This window comes from Gadus chalcogrammus, chromosome 6 (assembly GCF_026213295.1).
Source record: "Gadus chalcogrammus isolate NIFS_2021 chromosome 6, NIFS_Gcha_1.0, whole genome shotgun sequence".
Taxonomy (NCBI): domain Eukaryota; kingdom Metazoa; phylum Chordata; class Actinopteri; order Gadiformes; family Gadidae; genus Gadus; species Gadus chalcogrammus.
The window spans coordinates 13,372,094-13,396,929 of record NC_079417.1 but is presented as its reverse complement, the minus strand read 5'-3'; the positions used below and the strand labels follow the sequence as shown (position 1 = coordinate 13,396,929).

General features: G+C 45.2%; 1 protein-coding gene across 1 annotated transcript in view; it reads right to left on the bottom strand.

Annotated features, from left to right (window-relative positions):
* fbxl17 (F-box and leucine-rich repeat protein 17) overlaps nt 1–24,836 on the bottom strand; it is a 179,933-nt gene that overhangs the window by 37,485 nt on the left and 117,612 nt on the right. Inside the window, exon 9 of the mRNA XM_056592270.1 lies at nt 21,375–21,451. Coding sequence (XP_056448245.1) covers nt 21,375–21,451 — 77 coding nt within the window. The remainder of the gene's footprint in view (nt 1–21,374; nt 21,452–24,836) is intronic.

The window sequence follows — 24,836 nt, the reverse complement described above, 5'->3', positions numbered from 1 at the left end:
CTCGCTAAACTCGTCACAGAAAAACATCCCATCTCCCCACCACGTCCGCCAGGCTGGGTGGAGGGTGATGTCTCTGTTGTGAATCTATTTCCAGCCATACAGCTGCACCCCCCCCCCCCCCCCCCCCCCCACTGCCCATTTCCCCTGACTCAGTCTAACTGCCCTGCCTTACACCCCCTCCCGTTCCTCTCTCCCTCTGTGTACCACCGTAGGAAGATACAGCAGCAGAGGACGGATGGAAAACTGCTATTTGTTTGTTGCTATCTTTAAGACAAATTGAATAATAAGGGTTATGAGGGTAATCAAATCAACCGTGGAGACAAAGCTGCAGTCACTGCGAGCTTATGAATGCCTGCAAATTCTGTAACGGTGAAGGTCAACAAAGACAGACATTATTAAATGGGCCTGCGTGTGTTTGTGTTAGGGTAAGGTAGAGAAATCTATTAGGAATCAATTACAATGATATACATCCACTACATATTCAAACATCCACGAGGCACTACTGATCATTATGATAATGCAGTTAATTAAAAAAAAGGAGTAAATACACGTTGGTACTAATGCTCATATTGTTGTTCTCGGAGAAACAAATGCATGCACACTTTCTCATTGTGATTTCATTATATAATTGCTTGAACGCCCGCTTCTGGACAACTGCAGCTATGAGCATAACCAATCTTCCCGGAGCTCCTGTGGCCTTCTCGACAACACTACAGCTCAAGGGGTAATCCATCTGCTCTGCGGGGATATGTACGCCAGCCAGTTATTCACGCGCTAGCTGCTAATACCAGGGAAGAGTGCATTTCTGATGAGCCCAGCATCTAATTTGTGTAAGAGGATCAATGTTTAGCTTTGTAACATAACATGTGTGCATTTTCATGTGAATGGCCACTTTTGACGAGACGCTTTCTTTGTGTACATCTGAAACTAAATCCATTCAATGGAAAATATAGACCTACTCCAGTAGCTGTTTATCGTAAAAGGGGCATTGATCCTAATACATTTATATTTTTATTTTATTTATCCTTTTAAATGTGGCAATCTGTCTTATATGATCTTCAACATAGTACTCTACGCCATTTTGTTGCTGCTATTCAAATAAAATCGTCATTTAGAGAAGAAAGATGCCAAATCCTATGTATTTGACTGTACACCATTGTATATAATAGGACACAGACAGCAAGATGTGTGCGGATTGGTGGAGCTCCGTCTGGGAAGCGGTTGATGTTGATGTCTGCCTGCTAGGTAGAAGGTTAGGTTTCTCGGACACTTGTAGTATATAACGCCATTGTCTGGGACTTTTCACGTCAGTACTAGCTTTATCAAAAGCATCCAAAATGACTTAGGTCGTAACCATGGGAAAAACACTTCCCCCCTACTTCCTCAAACTTTTAGCCCAAACTGATTTTTGTTTTGTCTCATGGTATTCGCATTTTGGGGAAAGAGGGGGTTATCTTATACTCTAAAGAGAGGTCTATAGCTTTTGCTGCTGAGAGTAGACACACACTGAGCCAGGAGGCTCACCTGGCTGGTCTCCAAGGAGTTCCTATAAAATAAGGCTCCCATTAGTGCTCCAGATATGCAATCCACTAGCATCTTGTCAGCCCCGCGGTCGAGGGGGGGGGGGGGCCCACTGAGGTGAAGTGCTGTCCACACTTCCCAACGGTGAAGAGAAGAAGCTTTATCTGACCACATGTGGTTTTAAAACACACACAAACAGATCCCCATGGAACTGCCTCGCACCAGTCCACCGGAGCAGCGTTGGGCCGCGTTCCCTCTCACTCACAGGGTGAGGAGAGCGGGGTCAAATTTGTTGGCAAGACTTCAAGCAGAAGTTTCAGCTCTGTTGGCCTTAATCAAAAGCAAAGATCCCCCTCTTTTTGGTTCTCAGAGAGAAAGAACACAGCGGGACCTGTTAACAATGCATTGTCGCGGATCAAAGCCCCGACAGCCGACTGAAGGTAACGAGAACACTAAAACACACACACACCGGCAGACTAATGAGTCTGCAAGGCAAAAAAATAAAGGGTTTGATCAAGGGAGACGAGGTGTGGTTTTTGAAGCCAAAGGGGTGCTGGGTGTTCCCCGGGGTAGGATGGGAACTGTGCGGACGGTAAGCGGCAGGTATCCCCTGTGACTGAGCCCGATATTTGGATGCTAATTGCTACAACAGGCTAGTCCGTGGCGTCTTGGGGAGCTGTGCGGCCTCACAGTGTTTACATTGGTGCTCGCTCTCATGACATTACTCATTACGGCGGCCGGAGGGGGAGACAAATGGAGCGAAACCGCCGTGTCATGCGTCTGGGCAAACATCATATTTCGTGGTTTTCAGACTCTCTTTCCGGTTTTTTTTGGACCACAAACTCATTCCTGACAAAAGACAAGAAAAAAAGAAACGCTTCATTGTTTGACTTTTGCAGTTTTCTCTCTGTCCGGAGGAAATCACTCGCACGCCCCTCTACCTACGTGTTTTACAGCCCATTGAACATAAAGAAAACAGCACGTTTGTTGACGCATGCTGGTCGAGGTTTACTATCACGACTTTCTAAAGGTGGTTTTGCAAATCCAAATAAACGACCTGGTTAGCCGAGCAAAGAGAAGATAGGGGCCGCTTATTGGCGCTAAGAACCAACCTTCCTCGTGGCTTGAAACATTTTCACCTGCGTAACGGATGTGGCCCCCCCTGGCACTCAACATAAGCGTCGGAGAAATAATGGCAAAAATAGTAAAGACAAGCAACAGAAGATTCAGTCAATTAAAAGATTCAATAACTTCCATGCAGTTTACGAGATGGTTCTTCAACCCACGGCTGCATGCACTGAAAATAAAATAAAAGAGATAAGCACCGCTGATAGCCTTTAGGCAAAGCACAAAGACCCCATCTTTACAAGTCCGACCAGCTGGAAGGGAATGCTATTTTTTGTTTCTATTTTAACACGTCATTAACAAAGCTCTACATTATGATCTGAGTCATCAAAATCTGTTCAAAATCAGAAAGCAGTAAGAAATCTCATTGTAATGTTTGAAACCTCAGAGTTGTCTGTGATTTCTAGAGAACTATAAGAGTCTACAGAGAGCCCAGATAAAAAAAGACGTGACCGCAATATTCCTCCAGCAACATCCACACATTTTTCCTTCTAAAGGACGAGACGTTGCGACCTCTGAGGTCAAGCTAACATAACTACAGCTGGAGGCGTTATACAGCCACGATGCTGATGTCTGATAATGTCTTCCATCGCATCACACAACTCTCTCTGAGCAACGTCTGGTAGCATTAGCCCAGGCTAAACCTATGGGCTGCCATATCACACACAGACCCCTTGAGCCAAAATCAATAGCTGGTGATGGAAATAGAGGCCACTTGTCATTGGCCCCCTGATCAGCCAATCATCCTCCTCCATGTTCTTCAGTTACAGCCTACAGCCACTCAATTTGGCTGAAGGACTGGTCGTTAAATAGTACCTGAAAGGGAAAATTATCTGGCATATTTAAATGGCTGGAGGCTAACTTTAAAGAAATATTTGGTGGATGTCTAATAACCAAAGTTTCCGTCTGACAAATTTATAACCATGTTCAAATAAAGGGACAATATCAATCAAAATACAATATTACAATATTATTATTTTAAAACACAAAATGACCCCAAAGGACAATATTATAGATATAAAAATATATTAATAAATATATAAATTTAACTGCATGACAACATTGGAGATTGGGTGATGATTTGTACTATGATTAATTTCAGGGGACCTTTTAGTGTTGGTCTGAGGCAGACACAAAAAATGTGCAACACATAATTCAAATAAACACATTCAAAAGATGAGTATAAACATGGGCCAACATAAATGCATTTCACGACAACATTACCTTTGCAAACACACAAACACAAAGTGCCATCTATGCATACGGTACAGCGATGTATGTTTATGGTGAGAAGCTTGCTACCGTGTCACAACACAATCCCAGATGGTAGGGACCAAAACAACAACAATAGGCTAAATACAGCCAGCAGCCCTTTCCCAGACGCAATAGCACTTTCTACATCACCATTAGGATAAGACAATTAGGGCAAACAAGTCTTGAACAGGCACAGAAAGCACTAGAGTGGAATTATGTGCACGGAAATCTTCACAATAACCCATAAACGGCAGAGTTGGCTCCTCTGCGTGCATGTCAGACACACACATGCACACACACCTGTGTGACTGCATACATACAAGATATTTTAAGCTTTCCACCTCTCTGTCACTACAAAAGCCATTTCCATAAAGTCTCTTAATTAACATGCATGCTGATTATAATGTCATGTTTCAAAATGGCCACACAACTGTCTTACTGTCATTCTCACTGTCACACAAATGCACTCGACCACACACACACACACACACACACACACACACACACACACACACACACACACACACACACACACACACACACACACACACACACACACACACACACACACACACACACACACCTTGACCTAATGTCTTTCTTTTTTTTGGGACAGAGAGAAGCGAGAGAGCGAGAGCAGGAGCAAGAGAGAGAGAAAGAGAGGGAGAGAAAGAGATGGAGCGATAGAGGGAGATAAAGAGATATAGAGAGAGAGGGACGAGGGGTGCACATTATTTCATCATTAAACTGTCAACCATGTATCTATACAATTGTATACCAGTAAAAAAGATATTTGCCCCGAATGTTTCTAAATTACTAACAGTCAAAACACGTTTAGATGCACATCATTAAATGTGAAGACTGTTATGTGCATGTATATGTATGTGCTTGCTTATATGTTTATGTGCGTGTGTGCTTGCGTGTGTATAAGTCTGTGTGTGTGTGTATCAGTGTGTATGTTTGTGCGCGTAGACCGTAGCCAAGGCCGGCACTGCACCCGTTGAAGTTGAGGAAAGCAACCGATGACCACAATGCAGAGTCTGCTTATGTGAAAGATTTCCTTTGTGAAGCTGAGCAGGTTTACCATACCGCATGGATGCATGCATTCGGGAGTGGAACGGGGGCTGATAGTCAAAGGTTCTTCCTTATTTGTGACTTTAAAATTAGGTTCTTGAAGCTAATGAAGCTAATTTGTGAGTACGATGCTAGCATGCCCGTGTAAATAAATGTATTTTTCCAGAAGCTATGCCATCGACCCCAAAGAAGCCATTCAAATGCAGAGCAACAATTTCCTTCCTATTAACTGCGTTGAGATTGCAAATGGAAATATTGACAACGTTACAGCCCATAAAGAACAATATCCAGAGACCAACAGCAAACGTGGTGGTTAGTTCAACTGAATCCTCCCGGGCGCAAGCATATAGCTAAGGCAAGATCTATTCTGTGATTTCAGAATGCTGTGGTGTGTGTGTGTGTGTGTGTGTGTGTGTGTGTGTGTGTGTGTGTGTGTGTGTGTGTGTTTGTTTAAGACTCTCGTGGGTTCCTATGTAGGCGAATAGTAAGGCAGAAAGGTAATTTTGACCTTGCACCAGCTGTTTCCTTGCCAACCTGGAAGTCTGAAAGGCAGTCTTTGTCTGATTATCGCATGCTTTTTAGAGCCTGGCAGGCAGTGAGCACACACCCTTGAGTCCCAAACCCGGCAACCAATAATTCTTTTTTGGGAAAAAGAAGAAGAAAATAAATACTTAACATTTTGCAGATACAATCGCATCAATGAAACTGAAACTTTTACTAGTTTTAGGGGTGAGTTGGGAGCAGTATTGAGGTAGCTCTACTTTATTGCAGCCCATTAAAAAAATGTATTGGCACTTGGTTGTATACCAGAGTCATTGTGTGTGTATATATTCTTTATTATTATTTTCTTTCTTTTAAAAATCTAAAGGCCTATTGGGTAATTCAGCTTAAAATATTAGATTTCCTAGGGTCCCTGGCTTTCATTTCATTTTAACACAGCTAAATATCACGCTTCGGTTAAAAAAACATCATCACACACACACATCCAACACCCACACATCGAGATCAAGACAGTGCTAGCAACACCAGTGTGTGTGTGTGTGTGTGTGTGTTTGTGTGTGTGTGCATGTGTTGTTCGGAATCGCCGAGGCACGAACAGGAAACAACAGAATGTTCTAGCTGCACAAACTGCCCGCATCTGAGGCAGGCTGCACTATCAGAGGAGAACACTCCTCAAACGCACCTCTTTATCCACCCCCACCTGCACACATGATTATTCTTCATTCGCTCTGTCTCTCTCCCTCTGCCTTGCTCTCCCTCTCCGGTATATCCACGGTGCCTGTTGCCAAACACATCCTCAAGACGTTGTCCCTGGTCTCTGAAAGGCCTTGAAGAAATATGGAGAAGCCCTGGATGTGGATGACCCACAGGGCGCTGCACACACACTCCTCCACATATTACACAATGTGTTTGGCTCACAGCGCCAAAAGGCCCTTTCACGTTATCCCTTCACCTGCCCCCACACACACACACACACACACACACACACACACACACACACACACACACACACACACACACACACACACACACACACACACACACACACACACACACACACACACACACACACACACACAGTCCTCATTCCTGCGTTGTGGCGTCGGGCATATAATTGAGGGCTTACAGTATGCTCCCCTCGTGTTAAGCCGAACTATCTGTCAGGCCACACGCTGCTCTCACAAACTAGCCTAGCATCTGATCAGCGACGCTCGGTAAATGAAGCCTTCCAGGAGGGAAGGATGGCGCTACAATGACAGAGAGAGGAGAGCGATTGCGATATGGAGAAGTGGGCGGGGGAGCAGGCGGCACTGGAATACTAAAAGGAGCACCATGATTGAGATGATGATTGGAATAACGCAAGGCTACAATAATACTGCATCTTTATGAAAGTTTCCTGATTGCAGCCATAGCAATCCTATCATTATTAAAGACGGTAGAATGTTTAGACATGACTAAGACTTATTTCATTCAGTATCAACTATTGATTGCAAACTTTCCTGTTGTAGTCCAGAATGAAACAAGTCTGGCCATCCAAGCGTCTCGGATGTATCCTGGAGTGCCCTGTGCTCACGTGAACTCATCGCCTCAGCTCCAACACAATTAAATAGGGCCCTGCCGATTTAATCGGCCGATTATAGCCTTTTTAAAAATAATCGGCATTGGCCAAAAAGACGCCGATTACAACCGTTTTTTTTTTTTTTTTTTTTAAATGTTATTGCGCTTAGTATCCTGCAGATTGCGCTCCTACTCGCCTTGCTAACTAACAACTTTAGCTGGAGTAAAAAAGAGGAGATTGAATTTTACCGTACAACATGAAAGCACGCTCGCTCAGGCAGCTGCGCGCTCACCTCACCAATGTACACAAGACGCGTTGTTTGAGCATGTTGTGCCTGTTTTTCTTTAGGTCCCAGGCCATGTTAATTTGTTATAGTGTAGACTCTAACGGTGAGACCATACTGCTCAGCACGCACGTGTTAGTCACTGCTCACGAGCGCAGCACATTGGGAGTTAGTTATTTATTTTACATTTTACATTGCACTCATTTTTGACTGTAAATGTATTGTAAAACACTCAAAGGTTCTGCATTCAATTCACATTTTCGTCAAAAGTGTTTAAAGTATATTTAAGGTATCAAAAACTACGTTTTATATGCTTTTTTTATTTTTTATTTGTTTAATCGGCCGATAATTTTTCTCTGAAAATAATCGGCATCGGCATCGGCACTCAAAAATCAATATCGGTCGGGCCCTACAATTAAAGTGGATGTGTGGTTGCGTCACAACAAGAGAACAATGGCTGACACAGAGTTCTGCCAGCAGATGTGCTCACAGTATGTTTAGGTGCCAGGGCACCATAGAAACATTTCAAAGTTCCAGACAATTATAGCTTTGTAGCAACGCAAACAATACTGAACAGAACTCAAGGTCAGTTGGAAGAAGTCAGGGAACTCTTTGTGTGTGTGTGTGTGTGTGTGTGTGTGTGTGTGTGTGTGTGTGTGTGTGTGTGTGTGTGTGTGTGTGTGTGTGTGTGTGTGTGTGCCTGGGTGTTTGTATGCTAGAGAGACAGTGTGTGTGGCTGTGCTTGTGTGTGTGCATGCAAGCCTTTAAGAGACAAGCGATCGCATATATATTTTTTTTATGTGTTTTCATAGGCTGGCAATTAACGAAATGAATCACAGTTCAGCACATTTCTGTCAGGATCATGGCTAGTGATGCATGAACACTCATCAATCAGAACATTTAGGGTGCCATAATATTTTATTATTATTTTTATATATCATAATATATATTATTATACTTTTTATAGATTATTTTTTTGTGGGTGGGGAAGAGAATATAATAGAATAGAATACTTTAATTTGTGTGTGTGTGTGCGCGTGCATGCGTGTGTTTGTTGTCTACCATAGTTCACCCCACTACTTAAAAGATATGCCTCAGACATATTGATTATTTCATCCTCCAGCTTTTTCATCCCTCCAAACAATAAGAGACAGCTTGTTAACAACAGAAATCTTTCCCATGGGTTTTTTCCAGACATATTTCCTCATCCGATCTAAATACCAAAGCGGATGTGAGGAATGACTTTAATGTTTGGAATGGCATCCTTATTACCTGAGGCACGGCAGATTTCTATGAGAGTATTGTGCAATGGTAGAGCATATCATAAGTTACAAAGATCTTAACAATTTTAATATGAAAACTACAGAGCTCAGAAAGATGCAATGTCAACCGTCTAAAACATGATACAACTACTAAATATGATTTTTTAATATGCATTAAAAATTAAAAATCCTCATAATATTGCAGAAAAATAAGCTTTTTAAACGATGAAAAAAGATCCTCAAAGAACCAGTTATGTATAAAAACGTTGTTGACCCCTATAAAATTGAAGGTCTGCTTATAGGATGTGATCAAATAAACCCTACGGTACCAATTCTATAGGGACCATTGGGATACGCAGCCAAAGTATTCGCAGGGTTTACCACACTGGCTGAATCTCTGTGCGAGTCGAGGATCTACACACTCCACACGCTAGACACACACAAACACGGTTACATTAATTAATCTGCAGCTAATTACATCGAATGGAGGCTAAAGAGCCGTAACGGGCTGGCTTTAGCCTCTGCTGCTGCTGCTGCTGCTGGAACATAGAAGACGGTAGCTGACCCGTTTGACATCTGCTGTTAAGTTAAAGTTTCTTCTGTATACATGACCATTAGCCCTTGACTGAAAGACAGACGGCGCGTCTGTCAAACAACCGCATGTGATAAGAAAAACACAGAGCATGAAAAGAGGATGGGATATGGAGACAGAATTATAGGGGGAGAAAAACGATGAGAGAGGGGAGGAGAGGATTAGGGAATAAGTCGAAAAAACACGAATAAGTCGAAAAGTGCGTATTCAGAGAACAAAAGTGACCTTTGGAAATAAATAGATTTAGCATTAACACACTGTTTGGATCGCCCCGTGTGTGGAGGAATCCTATGGCGCTAAAGACAGAGGGGTGCGGTTTTGGGCCGCGGCCACCAAGGTAAAATAAGCCATTAATACGACAGGAGGTAAATGACAGGTCAAAGGTCAGAGCCAGCAGGAGGAAATGACATCGGCAGGAGTTATGAATAAACAGTGGGGGATAATCACACAATACAAAGGTTGACCTTGCGGAGGATTAGCACCGGCATAATCTCTCAAATATAAAGATGTAGAAAATGAGGTGCAAGTGAGAGTGACCTTCAAATACAAAAGAAAGGCTTTATTGTGATCAACGGGTTACAAAAGTATTTCACTTTCTACAAGAGGGAAATATGCACCAAAATAAATAAGATGTAGGAAATGTGTCATTTTAAATAGATAGATTAGTTTCTGGCGCTCGTCTCGGCTACCATCCTGTGCTTTAAAAAACTTCAAAAAGGCCTTCTATTAAGGGCAGTATTAAGTATTAAGTATTAAGGGCATCATATCTTCCTTAGGTTCAGTGATGGCATTTCAGAAAGTAGCATCAATTGCCCAAGTTAGCCTGGTCCTGTGAGAACTATTATCAATAATGCATAATACTTTTCCCATTTTGCCTTTTCAAAAATAAAGTCATCTGTGTCTTCTATAATGCTTCCTCCTGAAGACTTCCCTAAGAATTTTACCTCATTGTAGAAAAGGTGCAACAATGTAAAGCACCTCATCCCCATGATGCAGTTTGACTCCTCCACCTATAAATCTGCACAACACAGAGACCTGTGTCAACACTTTCAACAGGGCGCCCCATCTCAGGCTGTATCGAGTGCATGCAGGGGCCAAGCCTGTTAGTGGAAGCGCTCGTAATTGTAAAAACAAAACATAATTCCACACCGTTTAGACGGGATGAAGTGACAAGTCTAGACAAATGACTGTGAAATCCAGATATTTGTTATGGGAATGACATCATTTGATGGCAGTAGTTTAAAGTATCCAATGTCCAGAGAGAATTTGGAGGATTTTGTCCGAAACAATTTGGAGGGTTTTCCCAGAATGCATTGTATATTCAGGTCCATAATCACATTTCTAAATAATTGTGGCATGGACACAGACATGAGGCGGTTGTGTTTCTACTCAAACACTTGTTCAAACATCCACAGAAGATATGGGCTTTATGCGAACATGCTGGAGGTCTCCATAAACAATCCTAACACAGATGTCAGGGGGGGGGAGTAGAGAGAGAGAGAGAGAGAGAGAGAGAGAGAGAGAGAGAGAGAGAGAGAGAGAGAGAGAGAGAGAGAGAGAGAGAGAGAGAGAGAGAGAGAGAGAGAGAGAGAGAGAGGGAGAGAGTGACCCAATACACTAAGTATGAAAGGAAGTAAAAATGGGGGTAACAGTGGGGGAATAATTTCCCAAAGGGGTCTTCCTCTGCACCTTGTCAGTGTCAGAACACGCTGGTGTTCACTGAGAACATGGATCTCTCAGTGGGGAGGGTTTCCTCCATTAGACACCTTCCTCAGCCCTCACCCCATCAGTGCACGCCCACGCTCCCACCACCCACAGCACTCCATTCACACCCCAGAGGAGCGCAGCTTCACACGAATGAAAGGCAGAGGGAAGAAAAAACAGGGACCAGTTGAAGGCCAAGGAAACAGAGGGGGAAACAGAGGGGGGGAGAGAGAGAGAGAGAGAGAGAGAGAGAGAGAGAGAGAGAGAGAGAGAGAGAGAGAGAGAGAGAGAAAACGAGAGCGCAGTAGGATACCAGGGAGAAAGTTAGAGAGAGAGGGGGAGAGCAATAGGACCTCATGAAGATAGAGGGAGTGAAAAATGTACACAGTAAACTGGAGGGAGAGGGAAGAAGCATTACAGAAATAGAAAGCAGAAGGTCTAATCATTATTGCAATAGCAAGAGATTTTACACCTGTCCACCGGCTATATAGCCGTTTCAGAGGCAATAGTGGTGTGCTTATGTTGCAGCCCCAAGAGAAATGCTTGTCATACACACACACACACACACACACACACACACACACACACACCCCCCCACACACACACACACACACACCCCCCCACCCACCCACCCACGGTCCTTACAGCACCCCAAATGGGAAAACACAATGGCTCTTGTATAAACAAAAACCTCCTAGCCAGCATAACAGGCGCATCACGCGCGCGCGCGCGCACACACACACACACACACACACACACACACACACACACACACACACACACACACACACACACACACACACACACACACACACACACACACACACACACACACACACAGCTCGACATTACGGAGCCTCTGAGACACACTAAGAATATGCTGCTATTAGAATTATAAGGCAGGAGTAGGATGAGAGGTAGAGAGAGAAAGCCTGTATAGAGTATTTATATGGAATTTTCCTAAACACATATGGGCTCTATGATCACTTAAGCTATTCTATAATAGGCTGACCAGAGCTTTGGTATGGTCCCAGAAACAAACATATTCTTACATGACATTTAATCCTGCCCTCTCCCTCTGTCACGAGCCCGAACACACACACAGACACACACACAAACACGCACACAAACACGCACGCACCCCCATAAACATTGATCTCCTTGGCCTTCCTTTTCACAAGCCTTGGCCTTAAATGGTAGCGACTCAGTCATCTTTTCCAGAAGTTAAATATCTGAACGCTGAAACATGATAGCATGAGTGACAGCAGATATGAGCGTCGTAAGCTGCCCAGCATATCCACAGTGGGTGCAGATGAATGTGCTCATTCATATACTCATTTCTGTCCTTGTACACACCAGTGTCTGTGGACTTGGGTTCCTCTGTGTCTGTCTGTATCTGTGTGTGTGTGTGTGTGTGTGTGTGTGTGTGTGTGTGTGTGTGTGTGTGTGTGTGTGTGTGTGTGTGTGTGTGTGTGTGTGTGTGTGTGTGTGTGTCTGTCTGTTTCTGTTCCCCTGTGTGTGTGAGTGTGCGCCTTTCTGTTTCTGTTCCCCTGTGTGTTTGTGTGTGTGTTTGTGTGTGTTTGTGTGTGTGTTTCTCTGTGTGTGTGTGTGTGTGTGTGTGTGTGTGTGTGTGTGTGTGTGTGTGTGTGTGTGTGTGTGTGTGTGGTGCGGTGTGTGTGCGCCACTCTCTCTTTGTGGGCCTCTGTGTGTCTGGGGCAGCAGCGTAGCGTAGCATAAATGTGTGTGGCAAACGGAAAGACAGCGTAAAGCCCTGGCCCTCTCAGCTTAAGCCCATCGCTTTTCCCCTTCATAAGGCAAACAGTGGATAGACCACAGGGCTTAGCTAGGGAAAGAGGAGGATGGGACAATATATGGAAACTAATTCAATTTCAGACCCTGTGCGCCGCGCCGCAATCTGCAAAAAGCACCATTGGCTCTTTCACGGAAATGGAAACGGAGACTTGTAGACTGAAATACACTCGACCGGACAGACTGTGTGGAGATTGTAATTCTGTCGAAAGCATCGTCCGCTGCATATATAGTCGAACAGCAGTCATCTGGTTTAATGCCTCTTTCCCTTTTGCATGGAGGATCCAGGCCAGACGCTCAACCTAAAACCCCATTCTGGTCACACTTTCCTAATCAACCGCACGATCCCTCACCCAGAACAGTGGATGAAAGTTTGGAGCGTACAACAGGGGAGGCAGGAAGTTTGGCCACGCTCCAGACCACAGCGGTTCCAGAGGTTCCTCAGAACTCAGTCTTAAGCTGAATCTTTTTTCACCCCTTCTTTATGCCATACCAGACACTGTTCTGATACTGTTTCTCTCTCACCGCGAGGCTTTCTCTTGTTTAAAGGACGACACACGCGTGTTTATCCTCAAAGAAGTGGTCACTGTTAACTCTAGCGCCTCTGATCGTGCACCTTATTGCCCATGTTTTCAAGATGATTACAACGAAGGAAATGGGCTTGTAAAAATAAAATACATTGAAACGCAAACATGGCCACTTCAAAATGATGTAGCTAACGTCAGGGTCCAAAAATGTTACTTTGTGCCTTTATACCTGTCAAATCTAAGTGGTAAAATCTACCGGCCAGCCAATTGTTTTTATATGCAACAAAGAATCTTTTTTCACCTGCAAAAGCGATCCGCCACTGGCGCGATTCACTTTGAATGGTGACCTTAGTGTATTCACTCCATTCCCTGGTATCATTCGATGCACCATAACATTAACTACGTGGGTCAGCATGAGCGTGTGCGGAACAGATCCCCAGGACCCCGGTGTGCGTGGGAGCAGCAGCAGAGCGGGTATCCAGACCGGGGTAAGGTGTAATGCAGGATGCTATCTTTCCCCCGGCGGCTCAGCCACTCTCATTGATTTGCAGAGATAATAACCCGCTTTATGAGCTCTTAACCTCGTCATGTCCACTAGCGCACTGCAACATATGCCGTTCTGTGTCTCTCGCCCTCGCTCTTTCTCTCTCTGTCGCGCCGTCGCCCTCTCTCCGTCGCCCTCTCTCTCCGTCGCCCTCTCTCTCCGTCGCCCTCTCTCTCTCTCCGTCTCTCTCTCTCTCCGTCTCTCTCTCTCTCTCTCTCTCTCTCTCTCTCTCTCTCTCTCTCTCTCTCTCTCTCTCTCTCTCTCTCTCCCCTCCCTCTCTCTCCCCCTCTTCCCCCCCCCCCCCCCCCGCTTCAAGGAGAGAACATGGCCTCGGCATGCGGCCCCTGTAGCTGCTGTTTGTACGGAACACTGCTCCCTCTGCGTCAGAGGTCATGGCGGGGGCCCGGCTCCGGTCCCTTAAGCTAAACCCGATTCACAGTGGGAGAGGGGAGAACAACACTGTGCTAATTCACTCATCAACTTGGGCTTTAATGACGTGAGTGACGTTAAAGAGGGAATAAACATGAATAAATAAATAATGATGATGGTGGTTGTGGTGGTTGATGACAACAACCCTATCAACGACAAACGACTTGAAGTGGCCGGTATCATTAGCAGGCAATTAGATTGCCAAAGAGGATTCTCAATTGATCGTTTTGGAATATCCGCTTGATTAATCAATGGTTCAGTGGATACAGTGCTGAGACATAGACATAGCTGCTTCTTTTGGAACCAGAGAAGAGCTAAAGTAATGCGAAAAAAATGATGTGAAGATGTGCCCATGTGAATAGAGCAATGTTCACATTCAAGTCTTTTTTGGAATAAAAATAACATCTAAAGAGCTTTTCTATACACATGCAGAAGAATAACAAGTGCGCGCGCACACACACACACACACACACACACACACACACACACACACACACACACACACACACACACACACACACACACACACACACACACACACACACACACACACACACACACACACACACAAACAACCAATGCTTTCCTATTGACTTGCTCCCCCCGGCAACATTCGTAAATCTGCCATTTTGCTCTTTGCATTTTAATCTGGTGCTTTTGGACTTTCATTATTTACCTACTGAACAGCGGACAAAGAGAACCAAACAAGCTATTACACTATCTAAGTTTACATCACATTATGCTCCGCAGCACTTACACCACGGAGCTCTAGCACTCAGCAAACAAGACGGAACGCTAATATATACACACACACACAGAAAATGTAATACACACGTACACAAACAAACAATAACAAAGAGAGGGGGATGAAGACAGGGAAAGGATATAAATATAGTGAAGGGATAAACAGATCGAGTAAGGAAGAGAGAGAGGGAGGGAGAGACGGATATAAATAGAGAGAGAGAGAGCGGGAGAGATAGACGGGGGAGAGCAAGGGAGAACGTGCAAGAGAGAAAGAGCGAGAGAGTGTTATACACTCAAAACCAGTGTATAATCCATCAGACGGTGTGGCGAGGTCCTTTTACACTTCCGCCGTGCCATCGTGTTGGTTTAACGTCAGACGTTTCCCCCTATCAATATGTGCCTGGTATTATGGGATGCACGCTGGATTTATAGTGGCAAGCTAATGGAAAGGGGGAACAAAGTTCCATTAGGCAGTCTAAAAAGGCTCCCAGTGCAGACCATCATGGCCTTGGAACCTCCTTATGCTGGCATTTAATGAAGGGATGCTCCCACACAAGCAAAGCACTAAACGGACCAAAGTGATACAGAAAGATACAGTTTCAGGAGGTCATTTGACCATAATGTCATTTAATCATAATGTATTTTTTGCGTATTTCTATTGCCTCATTATTATCGGTAGCAACAGCCTTTCTTCAACAACTCTAAAGATTGGGGATCATCCGTGAGAAAGCCTTAACTGAGGCATGAGAACATGCATTCGAGCCCTCCACAAAAGACATATATGAAAGAGGGCAGAGAAACACATAAGCCTCTTTCCCACACACAGTTGCACCCATGAACGTTCTGGCAGGTTACTGTGTTGTGGTCATGGCAGCGCACAAGTCCATCTGGCAATCTGCAGGGACCAGACCCAGTGAGATTCCTTGCAGTGTTCGGAGCTGACACAAGTGTTAGCTGGAATACAAAATGCGGTAAACTTTCCGGGCAGAAAAGTTGTTTGGACGTGTTTGAGCAGGGATAAGAAAATAAGTCTGTAATTAATTAACTTTCAAAAAATATTTCCTGAGAAACAAATGAAAGGCCATGAGGTCTCACTAGTAAATGGCAGGAAGTGGTTTGTTATGGTCCCATTTGAACCTCAGAAAACATAACGAGTGTGCCTTCATGCCGTCTCCCATGTTTAGCTATATTGATGCTCAATGGTTGACCAATGGGCATGAGTTATATGCTGATATTAAAGGTGTTAATAAGCACACATAACGCTATCCAAAACAATTCACTGCAAATTAAATGACCACAGAAAAATCCATGACTTCCTTGTGAAAAACAAACAAACTGTAAAACGTTAAACTAAGCTAAACTAAGCTAAATTAAATGCAACACATATATATATGAGATAAAATAAAATAAATAAGAAAAGATCGAGATCCCCAACAACTTCATGGATTTATTTATTAGAAACCAATGGGACAGCCATTTATAAAACTTTGACCTTGTTCCTGCTGTCCTTCTGCTGTTAGAGCTGTGAATACGGTCTACTATGTTTTCGCTTGCAGCGATCACGTTCTGTTTTTCCTGATTACACACACACACACACACACACACACACACACACACACACACACACACACACACACACACACACACACACACACACACACACACACACACACACACACAGGCACACCTCCACATGTGCAAAGGCGTCCACACACTCAGAGCTTTGTGGCTCCGCTCAAAGAGAGGAGCGATGGATCTCCATCTATCAACGTTCAACACGTTTAGGGTAAGCCACCCGAGATGAAAGGTGGCTCTGAAAGACGGATGGAGCCGCGGATGAGAGTGGAAAAGAAAGCAGGAAAGGTCGTCATCTGGGAAGGAGGCGAGATGGACTTTGAGTGATTGAGGAAGGGAAAAAGGGGGGAAAAAGGGAGGGGGGGTCGGGGAAGGAACTGAATGGGGGTGTGGGAATATTGACAAAGAAAAAATATGCTACATAGATTATGCATGGTGCTGTGTATGACCACATTTATGAGCAGAAGCATGCAGGCACAGACAAACACACACACACACACACACACACACACACACACACACACACACACACACACACACACACACACACACACACACACACACACACACACACACACACACAGGAACAATAACAAAGTAACACAAAGCAACTAACTCATAACCATTGGCTCCTTTGGAAGACAAAATGGTAGATAACATCCCAACACCAGCCCAGCTCTGTGGGACAAGGACCTCCTTGTCAACGCTTTCTTTCAATAGCTCAGCTCGTGGTCACCTGTTCACTGTCAACACACACACACACACACACACACACACACACACACACACACACACACACACACACACACACACACACACACACACACACACACACACACACACACACACACACACACACACAGCAACCCACTCACCAGCACGACAGCCAGTATCTCGTATTGACACATAAGTACACAGGAGGAAGAGATTGAGTGAGAGGGGGAATGAAAGAGGGGCATTAGCATATGGTCTCGTGCTCCTCTTTTGAGCCTCTGCATGTAGCAGGTGGGCTGCCCAGGACACGATAAACTCATGGAGATACACATGCCTACTTGGGAGCAGTGTAGATAACAACATTTAACAAAAGTTACACACAGTGTGTGTGTGTGTGTGTGTGTGTGTGTGTGTGTGTGTGTGTGTGTGTGTGTGTGTGTGTGTGTGTGTGTGTGTGTATGTGTGTGTGTGTGTGTGACACACACACACACACACACACACACACACACACACACACACACACACACACACACACACACACACACACACACACACACACCATAAGATGAGAAAGAGAGGAGGGGAACCCTCTCCTTCCAGGTGTGCAGGGAGTCTACGGTCTGAAGAGCCGGTTGTGTACGTGTCACTCCAGTGTGGAGGCCGCGGATCTGATTAGCACTGGGAGAGAGGCCGCCCGCTCTTTCTCATCGGGCTCGTCTTTCAGAGTCCTAGTCAGAGCCGCTTTCATTCTGCTGAGGCGCTGGGACAACGGTGCTGCAGGCCACACAGACGGCGCACCGGCTCCTCTGATTTGCTTAAACTAATTGACGCCTTACAAAGAGTGATGGTTAAAAGGCACACCGAACTTGGTCGTCCCTCAATGTCAATGTAACAAAGATATGGATGTTGCTCACTGATGTACTTTATACACTATCTCAAACCCTTTGTTTGGGCCGATTTGGTTGCTGTTAAACAAACTGGAAGGGTGTGTCTTCCCTATTAGACTTTATGATGGGGCTTCACTTTTTGTCGAACCACTGGTACAATTAAATTCGGCAACCTGCCATCGCTGAGAGAACTTGTTCCTCCCTCACTATCGATACATCTGAAACCGTGAATACTGAAAGAAGCAGAAATGGCCATAGGTGTCTCTGTGAATATTCAAACAATGCCTTTACAGTCGGTTCTTAATAAAACCTAGAACCAGGTGCAAATATCGTTGGAATCGTTCGCTCTAGGGAAATACAATTACTGTATAATTTTACTATTATTTGTTTGAATAAAATATCAGTAAATTCCAAGCAGGGGTAATCTACCGAATTTAAGGGAGAATGGAAGACGGTTGCAAAGACATCGTGACTTTTTCAAATATATGTACGTACACACATTCCATTTTTTGCATTCCTAAGCAAAAATAAATAGATAAATAGATACGCAAATAAAATAAATAACACAACATAAAAAAACCTGCAACAAAATGAAGCAAGACACAAGAAAACACAAGCGCCATAATAACTTCATGTACCGCAACCTCACAATCACAAACACAATATCTGTTACCAGGGTGGCCTTTCACCTCAATATCCACCCAGTCGAGATGGAGAATCAGGAAACATGGAGGACAATACGGAGGAGAGACGCCTCGCGTTGTGCGGCATGTCGCTAGGCCAAAAGAACAACCTCGGCGTGTGTACAGTTTTCAATTACATTTGGAAGGAAACAAGTTTGTGTATGTGTGTGTGGGGGGGATGTGTATGGACAACTTGGGGAATAAACAAACATCTCCCCTCATTCCCAGATAGCTTCAGCAGTATGTTTTGTATTCATTAAGCTATTTATCTATAGATATTTTATATTATGAATATAAATTATAAATAGAAAAATGTCATTATAAATATATAATAAAATCGTTTAAAGTGTTACAATATGTTTTTGGAAAGAGCCATAGAACCATATACAGAATTGTAGTATGGTCTTCACTGCTCATTATAGCACAGTCGACATGTCCCGTGGAAGCTGTCCTCCCGTCGACGCACGGCACCAGGGGTGTTTGTGTGGTGGCGTTGTGGTGGTCCATGTACCATGACATTAAAGCAGCGCTGACACAAAAAGCAAAGAGAATATTCAACCTGCGTTAATTTGCACCAAAGCTAAAATATTAAAACGAACATGCAAATAGGCCGAATTCGCGCGACTATAATTTGTGTGAACCGTGTGGTTCACGCCACACCATTCAGGCCGTTCGCGCTGCATCTCTTTGCGTGTTTGAGTTCTCATTAATTCGCGTTGCGCCAAGAATTAGCTTAGCTTTTGGTGTGAACGCATGGTAAAAGGCTTCTGATGAGGCCTTTTTGAAGCACTCCAACAGCGCTTTCACAATGACGCTGTGCTCATCAGTTTAAAACAGCCTTTCACTTACTAATTATTTTTGTCCATGGATGGCCTCAACACCCCGGGCACATGTGTAAAATGATATTTTAGTAAACTCCCTAATGCCTCTGCTCCGAATGTCTCTCTTCCTGTTTGCCGGTCTGTCTGTCTGTTTCTCCCGGCGGTATTTTCGTCCTAAAAGCTCCTAGTTACATCACACAGGCAAGCCGGATAGAAAACAGAACACTCACATATGAGAGGCTTGTGGATATCTCGAATGCATTCACCGAAGCCATTAATAAAAAATAATTAGCCGAGGAGATGGACGGAAAAATACAGCGGCCAGCTTGGCAGATGTAAAATCTCATTTCTGTTATTCAATTTATCAGAGAGAGAAACAGGAAATTCACAAATCATTCTGTTAGGGCAAGGAGCTGCTGCAGCAACATGCATCTCCATCACAGCAAAACACGCAGACACACACACACACACAGACTGTAGACGGCGATAAAGAGAGAGAGAGACAGAGACAGAGACAGAGACAGAGAGAGAGAGAGAGAGAGAGAGAGAGAGAGAGAGAGAGAGAGAGAGAGAGAGAGAGAGAGAGAGAGAGCGAGAGCGCGCTTGTTGGGGGTAACATACATTTGTGGTCTAATGTACTGTTGTGATCTTCAGGTCATCAATCAATCACAGTTCCCACAACCTCACACATAAACAGACGCAGAGACACACGCACAATCTGCCCCCTCACCACCACACACACACACACAAACATGCACACAGTTGTGCAAAATATTGCGCCTTTACAAAACCAGTGTAAAAGGGACACACACAGAACAGCACAGTCTGCTGTGTAAGAATAGAACCAAATACGTTTGAGTGCTCTTTAGAGTCATTCTCCAGAGGGTCATTTTCCTAGGTAATCCTGCATTTGGTAGAAGGAGCATAACCACTGCAAAGAACGGGAGGGGAAATTACAAAGGCCCAATACAGACTAAGGCCTTGAAAAAAGCAAATACAGTATAAAAGAGTCTTTCCCTTCAGCTTCCAACCACTACGACTACTTTGACCTGCTTTGGCGTGACACAGGGTGAAGGTTCATTCTCTGTTAAACTCAGAGCAGAGCAAACAGGTTTATCGAGCGAGAAAGGGCAGCCGGCAGGGTACACAGGATGTCAGGCTGGCTGTCTGTCTGTCTGTCTGTCTGTCTGTCTCTCTGCCTGCCCACAAGCATCTCTGCTTGCGCCCAGTGGAAAACGGGCCATGTATGATGCTTTAAAGATGAGACAGCTGAATCCTGTCCTCACATCTGACCCAACCTAGTTGACTATTTTTTTCATCTGCAAACACGGCACACCACATACACTAAAACTAAAAAACAGAAACATCTCATCGTGAGAAAAAAACGTAATCTATATTATCGGAGCCCATCCTGAAGATTCTGACCATCGAGAAAACAATGCTTATGAAACCATGGTAACTAGTGACAGTCATATGAGAGAGGCATGCAATAGAGAAGGAATGATAACCTAAATGCAAAGAAAGGCTGATTCTTGGTTCTGTACACAACCATGAGAACACTAACAACCTTTAGATATCAGGGGGTCAAGAGTACTGATTTAATCTGAATATTCAGATCCAATGCCGAATCATATCATGTATCTCATGTATCTTGATCCTACAAAACGACTTAATAATAATAATAACAATAATACTATTACATGCATGTTTCTACATAGAGGCTGCTCTAGGGAAGGGAGACAACTGAAGAACAGGGGTGGACTGTACCGTGGTCTGTGATTTTACAGGAGACAAGATACAGCTCCTTGAGACTCCTCCCCTCCTTGGCGATGATCTCCACACACCTGCAACAGAGGCGTGGAGAAGAGAGGGAGAGAGAGAGAGAGGAGGAGAGAGAGAGAGAGAGAGAGAGAGAGAGAGAGAGAGAGAGAGAGAGAGAGAAACAGTTAGAGTTAGATCTAGAGGGATCATGTACACATCCATCAAACAAACACCGCAACAAAGGAATGCATACATAAAGCGTGTCTCTTTCCATAACCTCTACCCTCGAATGTGCTAAAAGAGACTCATGATTTTGCATGCACGCCCTCTCTCTCTCTCTTAAAGGCACGTGCCCGTTCGTTCAGTAGGTGTTCCGCTCTAAAGGTTAAACAGTCCTGCCGTAGGGGTCACGACTCCTCAGATACTCTGCCATCCTCCTAACACTTACACACATTAATAATTAAACACCTGATGTGATGAAAGGAGGCCTGCAGGGGAGTGTACACCTCACTGTGTGTGTGTGTGTGTGTGTGTGTGTGTGTGTGTGTGTGTGTGTGTGTGTGTGTGTGTGTGTGTGTGTGTGTGTGTGTGTGTGTGTGTGTGTGTGTGTGTGTGTGTGTGTGTGTGTGTGGTAGTGAGCAGTTGAGATTAGTTCAAAGCGAAATATCTGCATTTCGGCCAGTGCTCACAGGACTCAAATTATGTGGTGTGTGTGTTTTAAGTGTGTGTGTGTGTGTGTGTGTGTGTGTGTGTGTGTGTGTGTGTGTGTGTGTGTGTGTGTGTGTGTGTGTGTGTCAAAGCATGTGTGCATGTGTGTGTTTTAAAGCGTGTGTGTGTGCTCTCATGTATACACAAGGGAAGGCCAGGGGGAAGATCAGAGAATCTGTATCAAATCATTCCCTTTAAATGGTGCTAATGAGTGGAGTGTGTGCAACAACTAGGTTTTGATCAACATATTTGACCCATTAACCTTCAGGAAAAACATGCTTGATCTTTATGCTGACGGATCCTCTATGAATATTTAATGCCGTTCTCTCTCCCGTGCTCTTGCTCCCTCCCCCTCTTTCTTCCTTTCTATCTCTCCAACCATTGAGTTTAGTAGCATATTAGACATTCACATACTATATTATAATCCATTTACATGGATTGACGAGCATGTGACGCGACAGGCTGGAGTTTACCCCGACCATGTTAAACCACATCGCACACAATCCGCACGACCATGTAGAAAGCTGCACCCTACGCACGACACTGCCAAACAAACAACAACAGCACACCTTCAGAGGTCTGTGGCTCGTCTGACAAGTCACACCTCCGACGGTGGATACGAGTAGGGAGGGAAAGGAAGGAATGCGGAGGAAGAGTTGCACTCGCACGGCGCATCATGTTCTGATATTGCCATCCATATTCCGGGGAGCGGCGAGAGGATCCCTGGCTGTTAAGATGTGCATCGCGGCCTATCCTGTCCAGACCGCTGGGCCGGATCCCCGTACTGAGACTCATTTTTATTTTCGGACATGAGGGCCCCTGGGCCTCTCATCGCTGTTCTCCCCTCACCGCTCTCTCTATTCTCTCCTTTGCTGGCTCGCCCCTCCCTGCGTCCCTCCTCCTCCTCCCCTCTGCCCTACCTGTCCTCATCCTGCATCACTACCTCCTTTACAGCGTCGCCTCGGAGCGGAGCGCTGTTATTCCGAATGCTGTCCGAGTGGTAGAGCTGATTTATCGAGGAAGGAACTGCGAGGACAAATGGCTCTGAAGGATAACGATGAAGAGGTGTGTGGCGTGTGCGTGGGACTGGTCCTCTCTGACCCCTGCAGTTCCGACAGGTTTCGGATGTCAGATGTCAGTTATCCAGCTGTACGTGTTCCCCATGTGGGAGCCGCCTCATTGGCGCTAATGAATACACGTATGATCGAATGAACGGATGAACGGACGATTGAGTGCAGTGGTCAGGGAAGGGCAGCATTGCCGGGGAGTAGATGAAAAGGATTAGCGGTGAAAAGCAGTGGTAGGTGGGTGGTGAAGTTAGAGGGAAAGAGGGAGAGGGAGAGAGAAGGAGGGCGAGGAGCAGGAGGAGATAAGGAGAGAGAGGAGGACGAGATAAGTGGAGGAGTGGAGGAGGATAGAAGGAGGGAAAGGATTAGGAGGAGAGAAGGAGGGCTTGGGCGAGGAGGAGGAGGAGGAGAGAAGGATGGGGCGAGGAGAAGAGGAGGTGAGCTAGGAGGAGGAGAGGAGAAGAAGAGAAGGAGGGCTAGGAGGAGGAGGAGAGGAGGAGGACAGAAGGAGGGCCAGGAGGAGGAGAGCTAGGGGGAGGAAAGGAGGAGAGCTAGGGGGAGGAGAGCTAGGAGGAGAGAAGGAGGGGGCGAGGAGGCACGACCAGCAGAGCGGAGGGAGAGGTGACAGGTGAGCGATCGGCTCGGGCGAGGCATCATCTGCGCCACATTAAAGAGCCCTTCCCCCCCTCTGCTTCAGAGGCAACAAGCACCTGGCTCCCCAAAGGGTTTTCCTCAATCCCTCCCGCTCCCCCATTACCGGGCGCGCGCCGATCCACCGACATGAATTAGTGATCCCGTTGGTTTCAATAATGTAGTGCGCCTGTGACAAAAGGCCCACCTGGACGTGCCGCGCATACCATCAGGGCCGGAAGGACGCTCCGGAAACACGAGGCGGAGTGGAAGAAAGGAGGAGATAGTGTGTGTGGGAGGGGGGGGGGGGGGGGGGTAGAGGATGCATTTGGATGCAAAGCAGCAGATCTATGGGCATCTGGCAAGGGAACACACTCCTGCTGGAGATATGAGGTCGGAGGGCTCGGAGAAGGAGAGTGTGTGTGTGTGTGTGTGTGTGTGTGTGTGTGTGTGTGTGTGTGTGTGTGTGTGTGTGTGTGTGTGTGTGTGTGCACTGAAAATGAATACAGACACGTGAGGAAGAGGAGGAGGTGAGGCCAGGAACAGAAAAGGAGAGAGCACGAGAGAAAGAGCGAGTGCGAGAATGCACGAGAGACAGAAATGAAGTTATCATGGGAATATATCAAGGGTCATATCACAGGCGGAGTACACAAATATATGGATATGGCAGGCTCATGTATGGTAAACAATCTTTTACTTAATTATGTATCAGCTCAGTAAAGAAGTCCATAACCAACATCCTTGCTAGGACTCGCCAACCAAAGCTTCTCCAATGTGAGAACCAAAGAGAGCGACTTGAATGTGCTGAGTTTAAGTGTTGCCGAGGCACTCTTGTGTGTTTTAATCTCAATCCCAACTGAAAGGTGAAGTGTGAAGGAGTAACCCTCCCGGTATCAACAGTGTGAACATGGAACTATGGAGTCCCCGGATGCTGCATCTCACAGTATTTTTTTGCAAGGGTCCACACAAGCACAGTGACGACAGTAAACACCCATGGGAAATGGATTCGGTCACATTAAACGTACAGTTTGTGACCATTGGGTGCAGCTTGTATTTTCTACAC